Genomic DNA, 13827 nt, shown 5'->3' with positions numbered 1-13827 from the left:
ATATCTCATAGTTGTTTTGATTTGCATCTCTCTTAGGGCTAGGGATTTTGAGCATTTCTTCATGTGCTTGTTAGCCATCTGAATGTCGTCTTTGACATTAACACTTGACCAGTAGTCAGCATGATGATTGATAGAGAAAAGCTTGAAACTGTCAATATAATCTTACTTGGATCCAGAGCCAACATTCTTGGTACCAGCAGTCAAGAAATGAGGAGACATTGGCACTGGGAAAGTCTGCAGTCAGGGACCTCTCCAAATTATTGATCTAGTGATGTCGGTTTGAGGACTAAGGTGCATCTGATTCACTTGCTATGCATCTGAGAGCTGAACAGTGAATAGGATGACTGAAGAAGAATGTATGCCTTTGAGCTGTCTTGTTGGAGAAGAGTATGGAACATCCCATGAACTGCCAAAAGAACAAACACATATGTGTTGGAGAAAATGCAACCAGAGTGTTCCTTGGAGGCAAAGATGATAATTCTTTACCTCACATCTTTAAGGCATGTTGCTAAATGGTGTATTCCTTAGAGAGGGACATGATGCTTGGAAAGGCGAAGGGTCAGTGAAGGAGAGGAATACCCTCAACCAAGTGGATTGACACAGTAACTATCACAGTGGGCTTTAGTGTGTCAGAAAGTATGAGGATGGCACAGGATAGGTCTGGATTCAGATCTGTTGTTCATAGAGTCTGTGTGTTGCATTCAGCTGGACAGTACCTAACATTAACAGTGCTGGGAATATTATTTCCGTGAAAGTTACATAAACAAGATGTTCTTAAGAGCTTGATTTTAAAACAATATAATTTACCTTTTTTTAAAAAAAAAAAATTCTGGACTGTTTTAAAGTATTATTTTTGGAATCCTGATCTCTTGCTTAAGTATACAAGGTGAGGAAGTGGAAAGAGGCTTCCTCTTGGTTCAGCTGTTTGCAGTATAGATCTATAAAGCCTGATGATTATTCCATTAGTTGCTTACATTAGTTTAAGAGGTGTTTTCTAAAAAGTTGGATCCTAGGCAAATTAACATTATCCCACCTAACCTCTATTAGCATCTAGTCTTCTGTAAAATTTACCTTTAGCATCATAATGGTGTTTAAATATTCCAGTCTGTAAAACTGAGCTATTTAGGTCGTCTTTAAAGTGTTTCAATAATTGTAGTTTTCAGTGCATAAGTCTTGTATGTTTTTTGAAAACTATTCCTGTTGTTGATTGCTGTCGAGTTGAACATGACTCATAAGGACCCTATGAGCAAAAGACCAGAAGCTTTTCTATAGCTATCCTTGTTTCTCAAAGTTCATAGAGTTTAGAGACGCATTTTGCTTACGAAGTTGCCCTTTATTTTTTATTTTTAAATGCCATAAATACAGTTTTGTTTAGTCATGTTATATTTTATAACTTTGCTGAATTTATTTCTTTGCTTTTAAAGTGTGTGTGTGTGTGTGTGTGTGTGTGTGTGTGAATAAAAAGTTTTGTATGGGAAGGTTTATTCTTCCTAGTCGGATGCATTTTATGTCTTTGCCTTATTGTATTGGCTTGATCCTCTGGTAAACTGTTGAATAGAGTGAACAGTCTACCTTGTTCCTGAATGCTTCCCGTCTACCAGTAAAGTAAATGTTAGCTGTGCGTTTTTCAAACACACCTTTAACAGGATGGAACATTCCCTTCTCTTTAAGTTTTTAGAATACCTTTCTAATGAGAAACTGTTAGATTTTGCTGAGTTCTTTTTCTACATCTATCTAGGTAGTAAGGTGCATCCTTTTTATTTTTGATCTCTACCGAATATCTTTTTTCTCCATTAAAACGACTCTGTGTGTGTGTCATAGTGCTTTTCGCTCTAAAGACTGATCTTTTATCTCAGACTTCATATTTTTATTTCTTTGGGTTTTTTTCTTGGTAAATTTTTAAATATGAATTTTAAGTTATAGTTAAAACTATAGTTATTCAACTATCATATTCTGTCTCTTTTAATTTGATGTTCCTTTTTTTTTGGTCCATTTTCTTTCTATGAGACTTTTTAATAGATGCCATATTTAAATTTCTTTGTCCCTTTTTTTTTAAGTTCTTTTTTAAAAAATTAATTTTAATGAAAGTTTACAGAGATTTAGGTTTCCAGTCATTCATTGTTGCACTGCTTTATTTTTATAATTCATTACTAGTGAGCTCTGGTAGCCTAGTAGGTTAGTAGCTGTGCTGCCAATCCAAAGGTAGGCACCAGTTCAAATCCATCAGCTTCTCCATGGGAGATCTTCCTTTGTGCAATTTACAACCTCTGAAAACCCTCTGGAGGCTCAACTGTGAGTTGGCTCTGACTCCAGGAGGCAATTTGAATATTGTTTCCTTTAGGATCAGATTTATATTTTTATTTTGTATCTTTCCATTTATATATTGGTTTTATTAAGTTGTGTATTTAGCTTTGGTTGGATGAAAGATTAGGATATTGATGCAAGAAAGTTGTTGGCATGGATTGTCTGTATAATGTTGTTATGTGCCATCAAGTCGCCTTTGACCCATAGTGACCCTGTGTACAATAGCTCTGAACCCTGTCCTGTCCTGAGCCAGTCTCACCGATTCTAACACATCAACCCCCATTGCCAGTAATGTATCAGTCTGTCCCACCTAGGGTCTTCCTTGCTTGTGCCATCCCTCCATCCTTCTAAACTTGATGTCCTCAGGGACATGGGTCTGACCCTCTAGACCATGTGTGTGCCCCAAAGTATGTAAGATGGAGCTTCACAATCCTAGTCTCCAAGGGGACACTTGGTTCCATCCTCTCCAAGACAAACCTGTTTGGTTTCTTGGTGGTCTGTGGTATGTCTAAGGCTCTTCTCCAGGACCACAATTCAAAAGTATCGATTCTTCTGTCATCTTTAGTCATTGTCCAGCTCTCTGATGCTTAGCAAGTAACTGCAAAAACCATGGGCTGGATTAGGTGCACCTCAGTCTCTAGACTGGCGTTGTTACTTCTCAGTACTCTGAGAGATCCCTGATGCACATTTTTTCCAGTGTAATTCTTCTTTTGATTTCCTGACTGTGAGTGCCAAGAGTGTTGATTGTGGAGCCAAGCAAGCTGTAGTTGTTAACAACCCAATCTTGTCTCTATCCATCATGATACTGCCAATTGGCCCAGTGGTGAGAATCTTTGTCTTCTTGATTTTGAGCTTTAATTCATATTGAAGACTACAGTCTGCGCAATACTGCCTCCCAAATAGTATTGTCCAAAAATGATGGCAGTGTTGGCTCCAGTCTCTCTGAAGTGTTTGGTGAGCTCCAAGTAGGAAGATGAACTCTTTTGTTAGTATAATAAAACTAGCAGAATTCAGTGGGTGAAATATTTCACTCTTTGCAAAGATGCCTTCCTTTACTTTGTCCATTTATCAGTTGTGGAGGGCAGAATTTCAGTGCTTGCTTTCTCAAAATGGCTGTCCCCACAACAAGCGTTTTTCCTTGGACCTACTTCTTTTCATTTTTAGAGATTTGTGTGTTGTATTTTAAAGAGATTTCTTCCTATGTTTTATCCAGGAGTCAGAAACAGTCTCCAGGGCCCTCAGTATACAAGGTGGGGGGCGGAAAGAAGCCTCCTGTTGGCTCAGCTGTTTGTAATACAGATCTTTAATTCCTGATGATTATTCCATTACTTGCTTATGTTTTCTTACCTATGTAACACTCATTTTGGAACTTTGTAAGAGCTTCCTTTAAAAGACCAAACCTTTCTTACAGCTGATATTTTGAGCTATGACAATCACATTTGTTTAGAAGCAAAGATGAAGAAGACTGTAGAAGCTTTGAAATTATAACCTAAAGTTATCAGTCCTACCAAATTGCAGTATATATATTGGAAGTGTTCATTATGATGGCCGTTATTAATAAATTGAAGACCAAATTTGTTTTAGAAAGGTTAGAGAACGTTTCTAGTTATTTAGACTATAGAGATATATTCTAACTGCAGCCTGCCATTTACTGGCTGTTTAGCCTCTTTGAGATATTGCTATTTTTGTGCTTTTGAGTCAGTTATGACTCATAGTGACCCCATGTGAGAGAATAGAATGGCCTCTAGAATTTTTTTAGACTGTAAACTTTAGAAGAGATTACCCATAGGTTTTTTCCTACAGAACTGAATTGCCAATCTTTTGGTCAGTGGCTAGCCACTTACATCACTGAGGCACCTTTCTTTGAGATTAAGAACCAAAAAACCCCCATTGTTGTTGCTGTATGAACTCATTGTGACCCTATAGGACACCATGGAATAGCCCCATAGGCTTTCAGAGCTGTAATGTTTGCACATGTGTCTTCTTTCCCCGTACTATGAAGAGGTCTTCTTAAGGTCTTTTAGACTTAAATGTTTTCTAGCAAGAATGGCCCCAGCATCTTCCCCGATGATTATTTTATTGTTAAATTTCTTTTCCAGGTCTTAACTCTGATGTTACTTGATCTCATGTAACTTATCCCTGATTCTAGATTATTCTGTGTACCTTGTTGTATATGGTCACATGGCAGTAATCTTAATTGTAATTTTGCATTTACTGTGTGATTATTTAGTCACCTTTTTCCCCCAGTGAATATTTATTGAAGTTTTCCCTTGCCTTGTAAACTTTGTTAGGGCAGATTAAGGGCTAGGTCTGTCATTTTGTTTCTGTTTGTCTTGGATATTATATCCCCAGAATTCAGTACCATACCTTGGTAGTAGGGAGTACATAGTAAGTAATTGTTGAAAGACTAAATAAATAATACTGAAAATAATATTGCCTAGTTTACATGCCTGTATCATATTTCAAGGGAAACATTTGTATGAAGTCTATACACTATTCAGGGGCTGGCCCTAATAGCACCTGTAGTTGTTTGATGACAGGAAGTCTACAGCAGTCATTGAGAGTGGTTATTGAGAGCATGTACCCTTCAAGTCTCTTTTCATTTTCTTTAACTGTAAAATGGAAACAGTTGTAGTAATAATAACGACAACCACAACTACCACTACAGCCTTATAGAACTGTTCCATGTGATCATGTCAGTAAATTTTGTAGCAAATAGAAATTGTTCAATAGGCAATGGTTATACCATTGTTAATATGGTAAATAATTGGAAAACGAAAGGAATATATGTAAAGTATATATGGGGTGTAGTGTGTGGTATCTCTTGTTTAATTGTCCTCGAAATAGCTCATATTTCCTCATTATGTGGTGATGATACTGTGTTAGTTAGGCGTATAATGAGTATCCCTGAATAGTTGAAATAATTGAATCAAAAACAGCTTTAGAATGTCCTATAAATCCACTTATAACTACCACAGTCATTGAGTGACAGTATTGGAATTCAGTCTGGACTTTTGGACCACTGTGTGTTCCTAGATACTGTTTGCATGTTCACAATACTATGGGTGTACTTCAGAGATCCTGAGAGTTCAGTTACATTGTGAAAACGACCAAAATAGGACATAGAGACATGAAGCAAGCAAATGCTGTTGGAAAAATGGCACCGGTTGCCAGAGACTTTCTGCTTGTAAAAAGCATGACATATATCCACATAGCATAATACCGAGAGCTGAGATATGCTTATTAGTATTGGTATTGACCAGTATTAGTATTAGTATTGACCAGTCACGTGCATTTATTGTGCGTTGATTGTTTCACCATCCTGTTTTGACAAAAGCATACCAAAGTTCAGCCTGCTTTATAGGATTAACTTTCTGTTTCCCCTAATTTACTTTTCAAAAATAATTATAAGTATGTAGTATTTTTTAAAATATGTAGTACTCTTTTTACACCTTACATGGTTCAAGCCACCATGTCTCAGTGCCTGTGTCTTATATCTAAATAGTTTTCCTTTGTTTTATATAGTTAATAATTTTATTCATACAAATGTTTGTGGAGAAAGATGCATAACTTCCTTGTGATTTGTGGTATACCTTTATTACAGGCTCAGCAAAACAGTCCCTCTTCTACGGGATCTGGCAACACAGAGCATTCCTGCAGCTCCCAAAAACAGATCTCCATGCAGCACAGACAGACGCAGGTCAGTGGTTGGGTGAGCAGTGGAGGAGAAGCTCTGCTTAGAACTCAGTGTTAGGCACTATGATTCTTCTGAATCTTTTTGTTTCTCTGACTTTACTCCTTTGTTTTGTGTGTGTGTTGTATTCGGAATTTGCATGATTAGTATTTAAAGTCCCTTTGGAGATGTTTAAGTCTTTTCTTTACCTTTTTGGTATATTGTAGCAGAAATGCTTGTTTGGTGGTGAGGAGAAGACAAACACTCTGGAGATCTTCAGACCTGAATTCATTTGCATTCTGACTTTGTAGTTGATATTTTATCTTCTGACCTCAGTTTTCTTGAATATGAATCATCTGCTAAATAAAGTCAGTTCTGATAAACTCTGACAAATGTATTCAGCATTCTTATTAGGATAACACTATAAACTTGCAGTAATTCTAATCTTTCATTTATTACGTAGTTGATTTTTTTCACCCTTACTTTTGACAAGACCTTTCTAAATTTCTCAAATATGTGGTTCACTGACATAATCTTTTGTTAATCAGTCTCTAGAAACTTTTTTTTTTAACCTAAATAATGTGAATATAAAAAGATTGTATCTGAAAGGTTGTGGCTGTTCTTTGTTGCCTTCAGTACAACATGCTTGCCAATCTGGAGACTTCCCAAGTCACAAGAACTTTAAGGCCCATAGGGAAAGAGGAACAACTGCTTTTCATTTTATTTAACTCCCAGTTCTTAGACAGTTGAACAGACTTAGTTCAGACAACTTCTTCTACCTTCTGATTATCCCACTAGATGGCATTTTTGTTCTTTAGAAATCTGGGTCATTTTGCCTATGAGGTTCTTTTCTATTCATAGTGAATTTCATTTCTAGAGTAGTATCTTTCTGTATTTTTTACTAGTTTGAGAATTCATGTACTTGATTGTAGAGTTAACAGGTTTTTTTAAAGCATCAAATGATAAACCCCTCTAACACTTAAAGAGTGGAATTGGGGGAGGGGAACCAGATTTAAAATTCTTGAGTGATGTGATTCCTATTTGTATTAACAAGTGGTTTTTGTTTTTATTTTTTTAAAAAATATGCTTACATTGATATTTTCAGTTGAGTTCTAAATTTGTTTTTCCTTTCTCTCTGTAGTCTGACCTCACAATAGAAAAAATATCTGCACTAGAAAATAGTAAAAATTCTGACTTAGAGAAGAAAGAAGGAAGAATAGATGATTTGTTACGAGTAAGTATAAACATGTAAGAAATTTCATAGTAAGCATGGAGGAATGATATTTATATTTGAATTAGTAGCATAAAAATAATTACTAAAGCCAAATAAAGTTAAGTAATTGATGTTTGATCTGAGACAGTCTTATTAGTAACCAGAATTATACTTACATTTTAAACACTCTGGAAAATTTTTACAGTAGAATGTTCATTTTAAATTAGAGAAAAAGTTACCTGGAGTGTTATATTTCATTTATAACTGTGGGAATAATTAGAAATATTGCCTTCTCATTCCAGAGATATTTTGTTATTCTTGAATTTTAAAAAATTTTCTTTCTGAGAACTTTTTGGCCCTTGTTTTGCATCATATCTGTTTAGCTGTAGGGTGTTTTTTTTTAACTTTTTATTATTATTATTTTTTGTGTGTGTGTGCATGTACTGTCAAATCAGATCTGACTGGTACAGGAGGAAATTGTCCCTCCTTCTCCGGCAGAGCATCTGGTGGATTTGAACCGTGTACCTCTGGGATTGCAGTACAGCTTCTTGCCACTAGGCCACCAGAGCTCCCCTTTAGCTGTAGTTTTTATGCTTGTGTTAGAAACTTTAAAAATTGCTGGTCTGCAAATGATGTGATATCTCTAAAAAAATAATACCAATGATGTTTTAAAGAAATGTTGTTGTTTTTTTAAGAAATGTTATAAATATTCAATTTGAGATGATGGCTTATCTTTGAAAACTGAAAAAGATACTCATTGTTTTCCTGATAAAATACTCTGTAAAATTGTTACTAATAAATAGAAGCGGTATCATCAGAAGCTGTCTGACTTTAGGGAGGATAATGCGCATCAGAATTGGCCCAAAGCTGGTGACTATGAGGTAAAGGTCAAATAGATCTCCATCCTCAAACCCTTCTAACAATTCTGTTTCCAGCCATCCTCTCTACAGCACTCCTTGTCTTCTGGGTTCAGTAATCTATTGTCATTGTTACACACAACTCAAAGACCATACTTGGAATTAAATGGTTTAAAATTGCAACAAGATATAACTCGGGATCAAGAAGCTGTGGGAAAAGTGTTCTTCCTTCATGAGGGAGAGCAGTCACAAAACTGTTCTCTCAGCTGCTTTTGGGCCCCATGAAAACAGACTTCTCTGTATGCCTTTAAGACAGATTGCTTTTGGCTTTGCTGTCTCTGTTAGCACAGACTTTGTCACAGGGATCTTTCTAGGCCCGCTGGTGCAGAGGCCTTTCTGGACCCATTGCTGTTTTCAGTTTCTGTGTTACAGTTGTTTTAAGAGATTCTCTTTCTCTGCTGTTTCTCTACTTCTTTCTTTCTTTTTTGTTGTTTTTGTTTTTGTGAAAACTTCTGTAATATTGGCTGTAATTCTACTAGTTTCAAGGCATGACCTTCCCACCAGGTCTGTAAACTCTCTGGATAGAACACAGATGGTTTATTTGCATAGCCTATTGACCAGTCCCCATAAGATTTATACCCATCATAAGACAAGCTTCATCAAGAACTAGACAAAAAGTATTAATTAAATCAAGTTGTTTACAGATTACCCAGAAAAATAATCACACCTTCCAGAGTAGAACACTAGGATAGAGCCCTTTGGGCTTAGAGAAAGAAAATCTCTCAACTGATTTTTTCCAAAGAATCCAGACAAAAGTACCTAAAACATCTCATATCTGTAATTCCATAACCTGAAAAAAAAAAATAATGGGTATGCTTTTTTCCTGGTAATGATTTGGAGCTGTTTTGAGTATACGCACATCTGCACATACGTGTAAATATTAGTGATAGAGAGAAGTGGCTAGCATTTTTATCTGCTGCAGTGATTTAGAAAGTATAGATTTGATCTTTATTTGCACTAGTATAGTAGTTTTCAGTACCGGTTCCAGGGAGCCCTGAGATTTCAGTAGAGGAGCCTCTGGACAGTAAGGGGAGTGGAAGCTCTGCTTTCTCAGTTCTTCCTGGCCTCTGGGTCAGCTTTCATGTGAACAAAAAGCTGTAAAATAATCAACAATGAAAGTCACTATCTAATGACTAGCTCTCTTTAGAAACATAGTACAAAATAGTGCGTTTTTACTTCTTTCCTTGTAAGATGAGATTTAGTACGTGTTTACATATATGAGCCATAAGCATAGTCTTGGTATATATATGGATATTGTATACTATATAACAGTAATTTCTTTTACAGGAAGTTTTTGGGTATTTTTAATTTTCTTTCTTTCTTTCTTTCTTTCTTTCTTTTTTTACAGTTCAGGAAGAGACTGGTTTTCATTCATGCATGCACATTTTCCTCCCTCCTCCAATTCCCTTTGTAACATTTGTCCTGTTCCAGGCTATTAATTGGCATACACATAATTCTTGGTCATCCATTCCCTTCAAATTGTCCTTCCTTTCACCCATTCTAGTGCAGTGTTCATTATCTATTTAGTCTTTTCCTGGGTGCCCCCACCCCAATTACAGGAAGTTGATGACCAAATTAAGAATAATTTATTGCATAGTTTGTTAAAGCAGGTTTCATAGCTCATTAGATTTTTTTTTTAATTCCAGTTCTTCTCTTGTTTCGTATTTGTCTCCCCCCCCCCCCTTTCATCTCTTGACTGACTGGAATATGAAATTTTTTCCCTTCTTTTCAAGAAGGATGTATCAGTGTTAAATTATGTGTGCTCTTGCAGGGCTGAGAATTTTCCTGCTTTCCAGCTCATGTGAAAGACAGTGTGCTGTGTGTAAGAATTTTATGTCATAACTTGTTGGTTTTTTTCCCCTACCTTCCCCCTAGAGTGTGTGTTTATGTGCCCCTGTCCCATTCTTCACTTTTTATACCATTTAAAGTTTAGAGAAGTCTATAACAAAAGGAATAAAAGCCATGTGTTTGCTGTGATGACTGTAGGTCCCATCACACTAGATGGAAACTACTAGTTCCATTTCATAGATTTTTCCATGCTGCAACTTCTGCTATATATTTGTTGCACTTGGTTTTCTTTTTTATTTTTTCACCATGTTACTATAATTGAGGATAAGAATGAAATATGTCAAAGATTCTACTTGCTAAATGTTTACCTGTTTTTCTAAGAATTCAGCTGTCTTGAAGATAATTTTACTGATTACACTTGTTATGTACTTAATTCTTACTTATATTACATTCTTATTTCTTACACAGTTCACTTTTTAAATTGTAATATATATATATACATACATACACAAATCTTTTGACATTTCAATTGTTTTCTACATGTTCATTTCTCCAGTTCACTTTTTATCTCATCTTGTGCATTCTCTATAATTTTTAATTCCTTGATGCACATTTCTTTTTTGTATTTTGTTAGAGTATGATGCACAGTATGCTAAAATGCTCTCTTGTTTTCTATTAAGAGCTTATTATTGAAAAAACGGGAAAAAGAGCTTATTTTCATTATTTTCAAGCTGATATTTCCTTTTCTTACTCAAAAGTATTATCTCCTACCCCTACTTTTGTGTACTTTTCCAGCTTTTGAATGAGGAGAACCATGTTCCAACTCAAAGTGTTTTATAAGAGAGAATATACTTGCAGTTGTTGCTTTCATTTCTGTTTTGGTTTTTGGTTGGGTTTTTTTTTTTTAGCTTGAATGCTGGTTGAATTGCCTTTTAACATTTAAAATTAGATGGTTTGTGAGTATGAAAAGCCAAGTTCTGCTTTTCATCTAGAGAATCTGTCCTAGACTAGGAAAGTGTCCTGGGTTCATCTTCCTTCTTAGCCTGGTTTTCTCATTAGGGAAGATGTTGTGTATGGAAAAAAACCCCTTGAATCTTGAATTGAGACTGCCTTTTTTCTTTGATCTTAAATCTCCGCTTTTATTTTATTTTGGTTTTGTTTTTTCTTTTATTTGTTCATTAGGGTACATTTTCTCCCCGCTTCCTTCTCTCAACACACCCCACAATTCACCCCTTGTTCCAGATTGTTCTCATACATATAAAGCATAATCATATATTCCTTTCAGATAGGTCTTGCCCTCATTTGCTCTAATGCAGTGTTCATTATGCATTCTTTCCCTATTCCCTACCCAAACCCCCTGTGTCTGTCTTATTTTATACTACTTGTCCTTTTGTGACTGAGATATTTCACTTAGCATAATGTCCTCAAGGCTCCCCCATGTTGTGTAGTGTTTTACTGCTTCATTGTTTTTCATTGCTGTGTAGTATCCCATTTCTCTGTCCATTCTTTTGTTGAGGGGCACTTGGGTTGCCTCCGTCTCTTTGCTATTTTGAATAATACAGCAATAAATATGGTGTACATAGATCTGTTGGGAGTTTGGCTCTGGTTTCTTTAGTATATATTATCAGTAGTGGAATTGCTGGGTTAAATGGTATTTCTGTTCTCAACTTTTCAAGAAAGTGCCAGACCACTTCCATAGTGGTTGTACCATTTTATATTCTCACCAGCAGTAAGAGTTCCAGTTCTCTCCTCAACCTTGTCAGCATTTGTTGTTTGCTGCCCTATTGAACTTTGCTATTGTTACTGGTGGTTTTCTTTCTGACGAAGTCACACACCTCCTCCTGCTCACCACATCTGCTCTGTTATTTTCTCATTGTTAATAAAGCCTTCCTTGAGATAAAGAACAGTTGTGGTAGGGTTTATCTTTCAAGAAAGAAAACTGCTGCCATTTTTCCAAGTTGATTAAAACATGTATTTCATGCATTAGAACATGTATCTGGAGAGCATCCAGCAGGCAAAAGACCGTGGGTCCTTGCTTCCTTTCAGGTACACACAGTGAAAGTGGATCATTTATTGAGCTTTTCAGCAAATGTTCATTTTAGTGAGAAATTCAGAAAGGCTGGATCAGAAATTACCCACCAGGTACAGTTTTGAACATGACCTCCTAAAAGACACTAGTACTAGAAACCACAAAATTCCCAGTTCTTAAGATTTTAAATTAGCTGTCAGATTCCAGGTTTCAAGGAAATAGGAAGTTCTGGTGGCCTGGTCTGTAGGGAGTGCTGTAAAGCTAAGCCCAAAAGTTCACATCTATAAGTAGAGCTAGGAGAAAAAGATAATCTCCTCCCATGCAATCTGCAGTCTCAGAAAATCCACTGGAGTGCAAACTCTGAGGCAGTTCCAACTTGATGACAATGAGGTTTTTGGGTGTTGTGTGTTTCTATGTTTGTTTTGTTTTGTATTGTGTATGTGTTATGTTGGTTTGGAGGTTTTTTGTTTTTAATTTTTGAGGGAATGTTCATCTTCATCATTAATTGTATTTTACATAAATATTATTATAATCTTCGGTTTGTTGATTCTTAAGTATGAATTGTTTTAAAGTGCTGGCTGTTGAGTGTGACACATGGAGATCTTATGAGCAATAGATCTGAACCCTTCCCTATCCTGTGCTATCGTTAATCATTTCTGATATACTCAAGCCCATTGTGACAGTCACTATGTCCCTCCATCTCTTTAGTGTCTTCTCCTTTGCTGACCTTCCATCTTTCCAGACGTGCTGTAATTTTCCAAGGACTGGAAACATGCCCAAAGTATGTGAAATGAAATTTCACTATCCTTGCCCAAGGTGCACTCTGGCTGCCCTTTTCCCAAAACATATTGATCCTTTGGGCAGTCTGTGTTACAGTCATCACGCTCCTGCATAACCATAAAGCAAAGGCTTTTCTTTGATCCTTACTCATTGTCCAACTTTCACACGCATATCGAATAATTAAAAATATTATGGTTTGGATCCAGTGCATCTTAGTCTTCAAACTGACATCCTTGCTCTTCAATATTTTGGAGAGGTCCCTGATAGCCTACTTTCCCAGTGTGGTATATCTTTTGATTTCCTGTCTGGTGGTACCAAGGGTGTTGATTATGTATCAAAACAAGATGAAATCATTGGCAGTTTCTGTCTCTTCTCCATCTATCATTATGTTGCCTGTTGGCCCAATGGTGAAGGTTTTTAATTTCTTTTTTTTTTTTTATTCAAACTGCAAGTTTAAAAAATATGAGAAAACATTTTTCACAGAAAAAAATTTAAATTGCCCCTCCTTCCCTGGCAGAGCATCTGGTGGATTCAAACCACGCACCTCTGGGATTGTAGTTGTAGCTTCTTGCCACTAGGCCACCAGAGCTTCCGGTTTTTAATTTCTTAATGTTGAGATGTAAAGCATTTTGAAGGCTATAGTCTTAGATTTTTCTGTAGCAAATCTTTCAAGTCCTCCTCACTTCAGGAAGTAGGGTTGTATCATCTGCATAATGCTGGTTGTTGATGAATCTTCCTTTAATCCTGATTCCACATTCTTCTTCATCTAGGCCAGCTTCACAAATTATTTATTCTGCAGATTTGTACTTTTACAGTTATATTTTTGCCTTTATAGAACTATGTAACAATAACTAAGAGAAATTATAGTATGAGGAAGATAGAAACAGTTGGAGAGTAAATGTTTGTACTTGGATCACTTTATAAATGAAGAAGAAGTTTCGGCGGCAGGTCTGGGGAAGGGGCGGCCGGCACCATGTCTGGCCGTGAAGGTGGTAAGAAGAAGCCCCTGAAACAGCCCAAGAAGCAGACCAAGGAGATGGACGAGGAAGATAAGGCTTTCAAGCAGAAACAAAAAGAAGAACAGAAGAAACTCGAGGAACTAAAAGCGAAGGCCGCGGGCAAA

The 13827-nt window shown here is 36.4% G+C and overlaps 1 protein-coding gene across 2 annotated transcripts in view; it reads left to right on the top strand.

Moving 5' to 3' along the window:
* The window catches only part of TLK2 (tousled-like kinase 2), a 150737-nt gene that overhangs the window by 90284 nt on the left and 46626 nt on the right, over positions 1–13827 (top strand). For both annotated transcript variants that reach the window (XM_006897800.1, XM_006897801.1), the window contains 2 exons: positions 5909–6004; positions 7119–7211. In XM_006897800.1, the coding sequence (XP_006897862.1) occupies positions 5909–6004; positions 7119–7211 (189 nt within the window). The remainder of the gene's footprint in view (positions 1–5908; positions 6005–7118; positions 7212–13827) is intronic.

Source organism: Elephantulus edwardii, unplaced genomic scaffold (genome assembly GCF_000299155.1).
Source record: "Elephantulus edwardii isolate Elephantulus edwardi_28Jun2011 unplaced genomic scaffold, EleEdw1.0 scaffold00216, whole genome shotgun sequence".
Lineage (NCBI taxonomy): Eukaryota > Metazoa > Chordata > Mammalia > Macroscelidea > Macroscelididae > Elephantulus > Elephantulus edwardii.
Note: the sequence above shows the minus strand (reverse complement) of the source record. Positions and strands in the feature narration are given on the sequence as shown.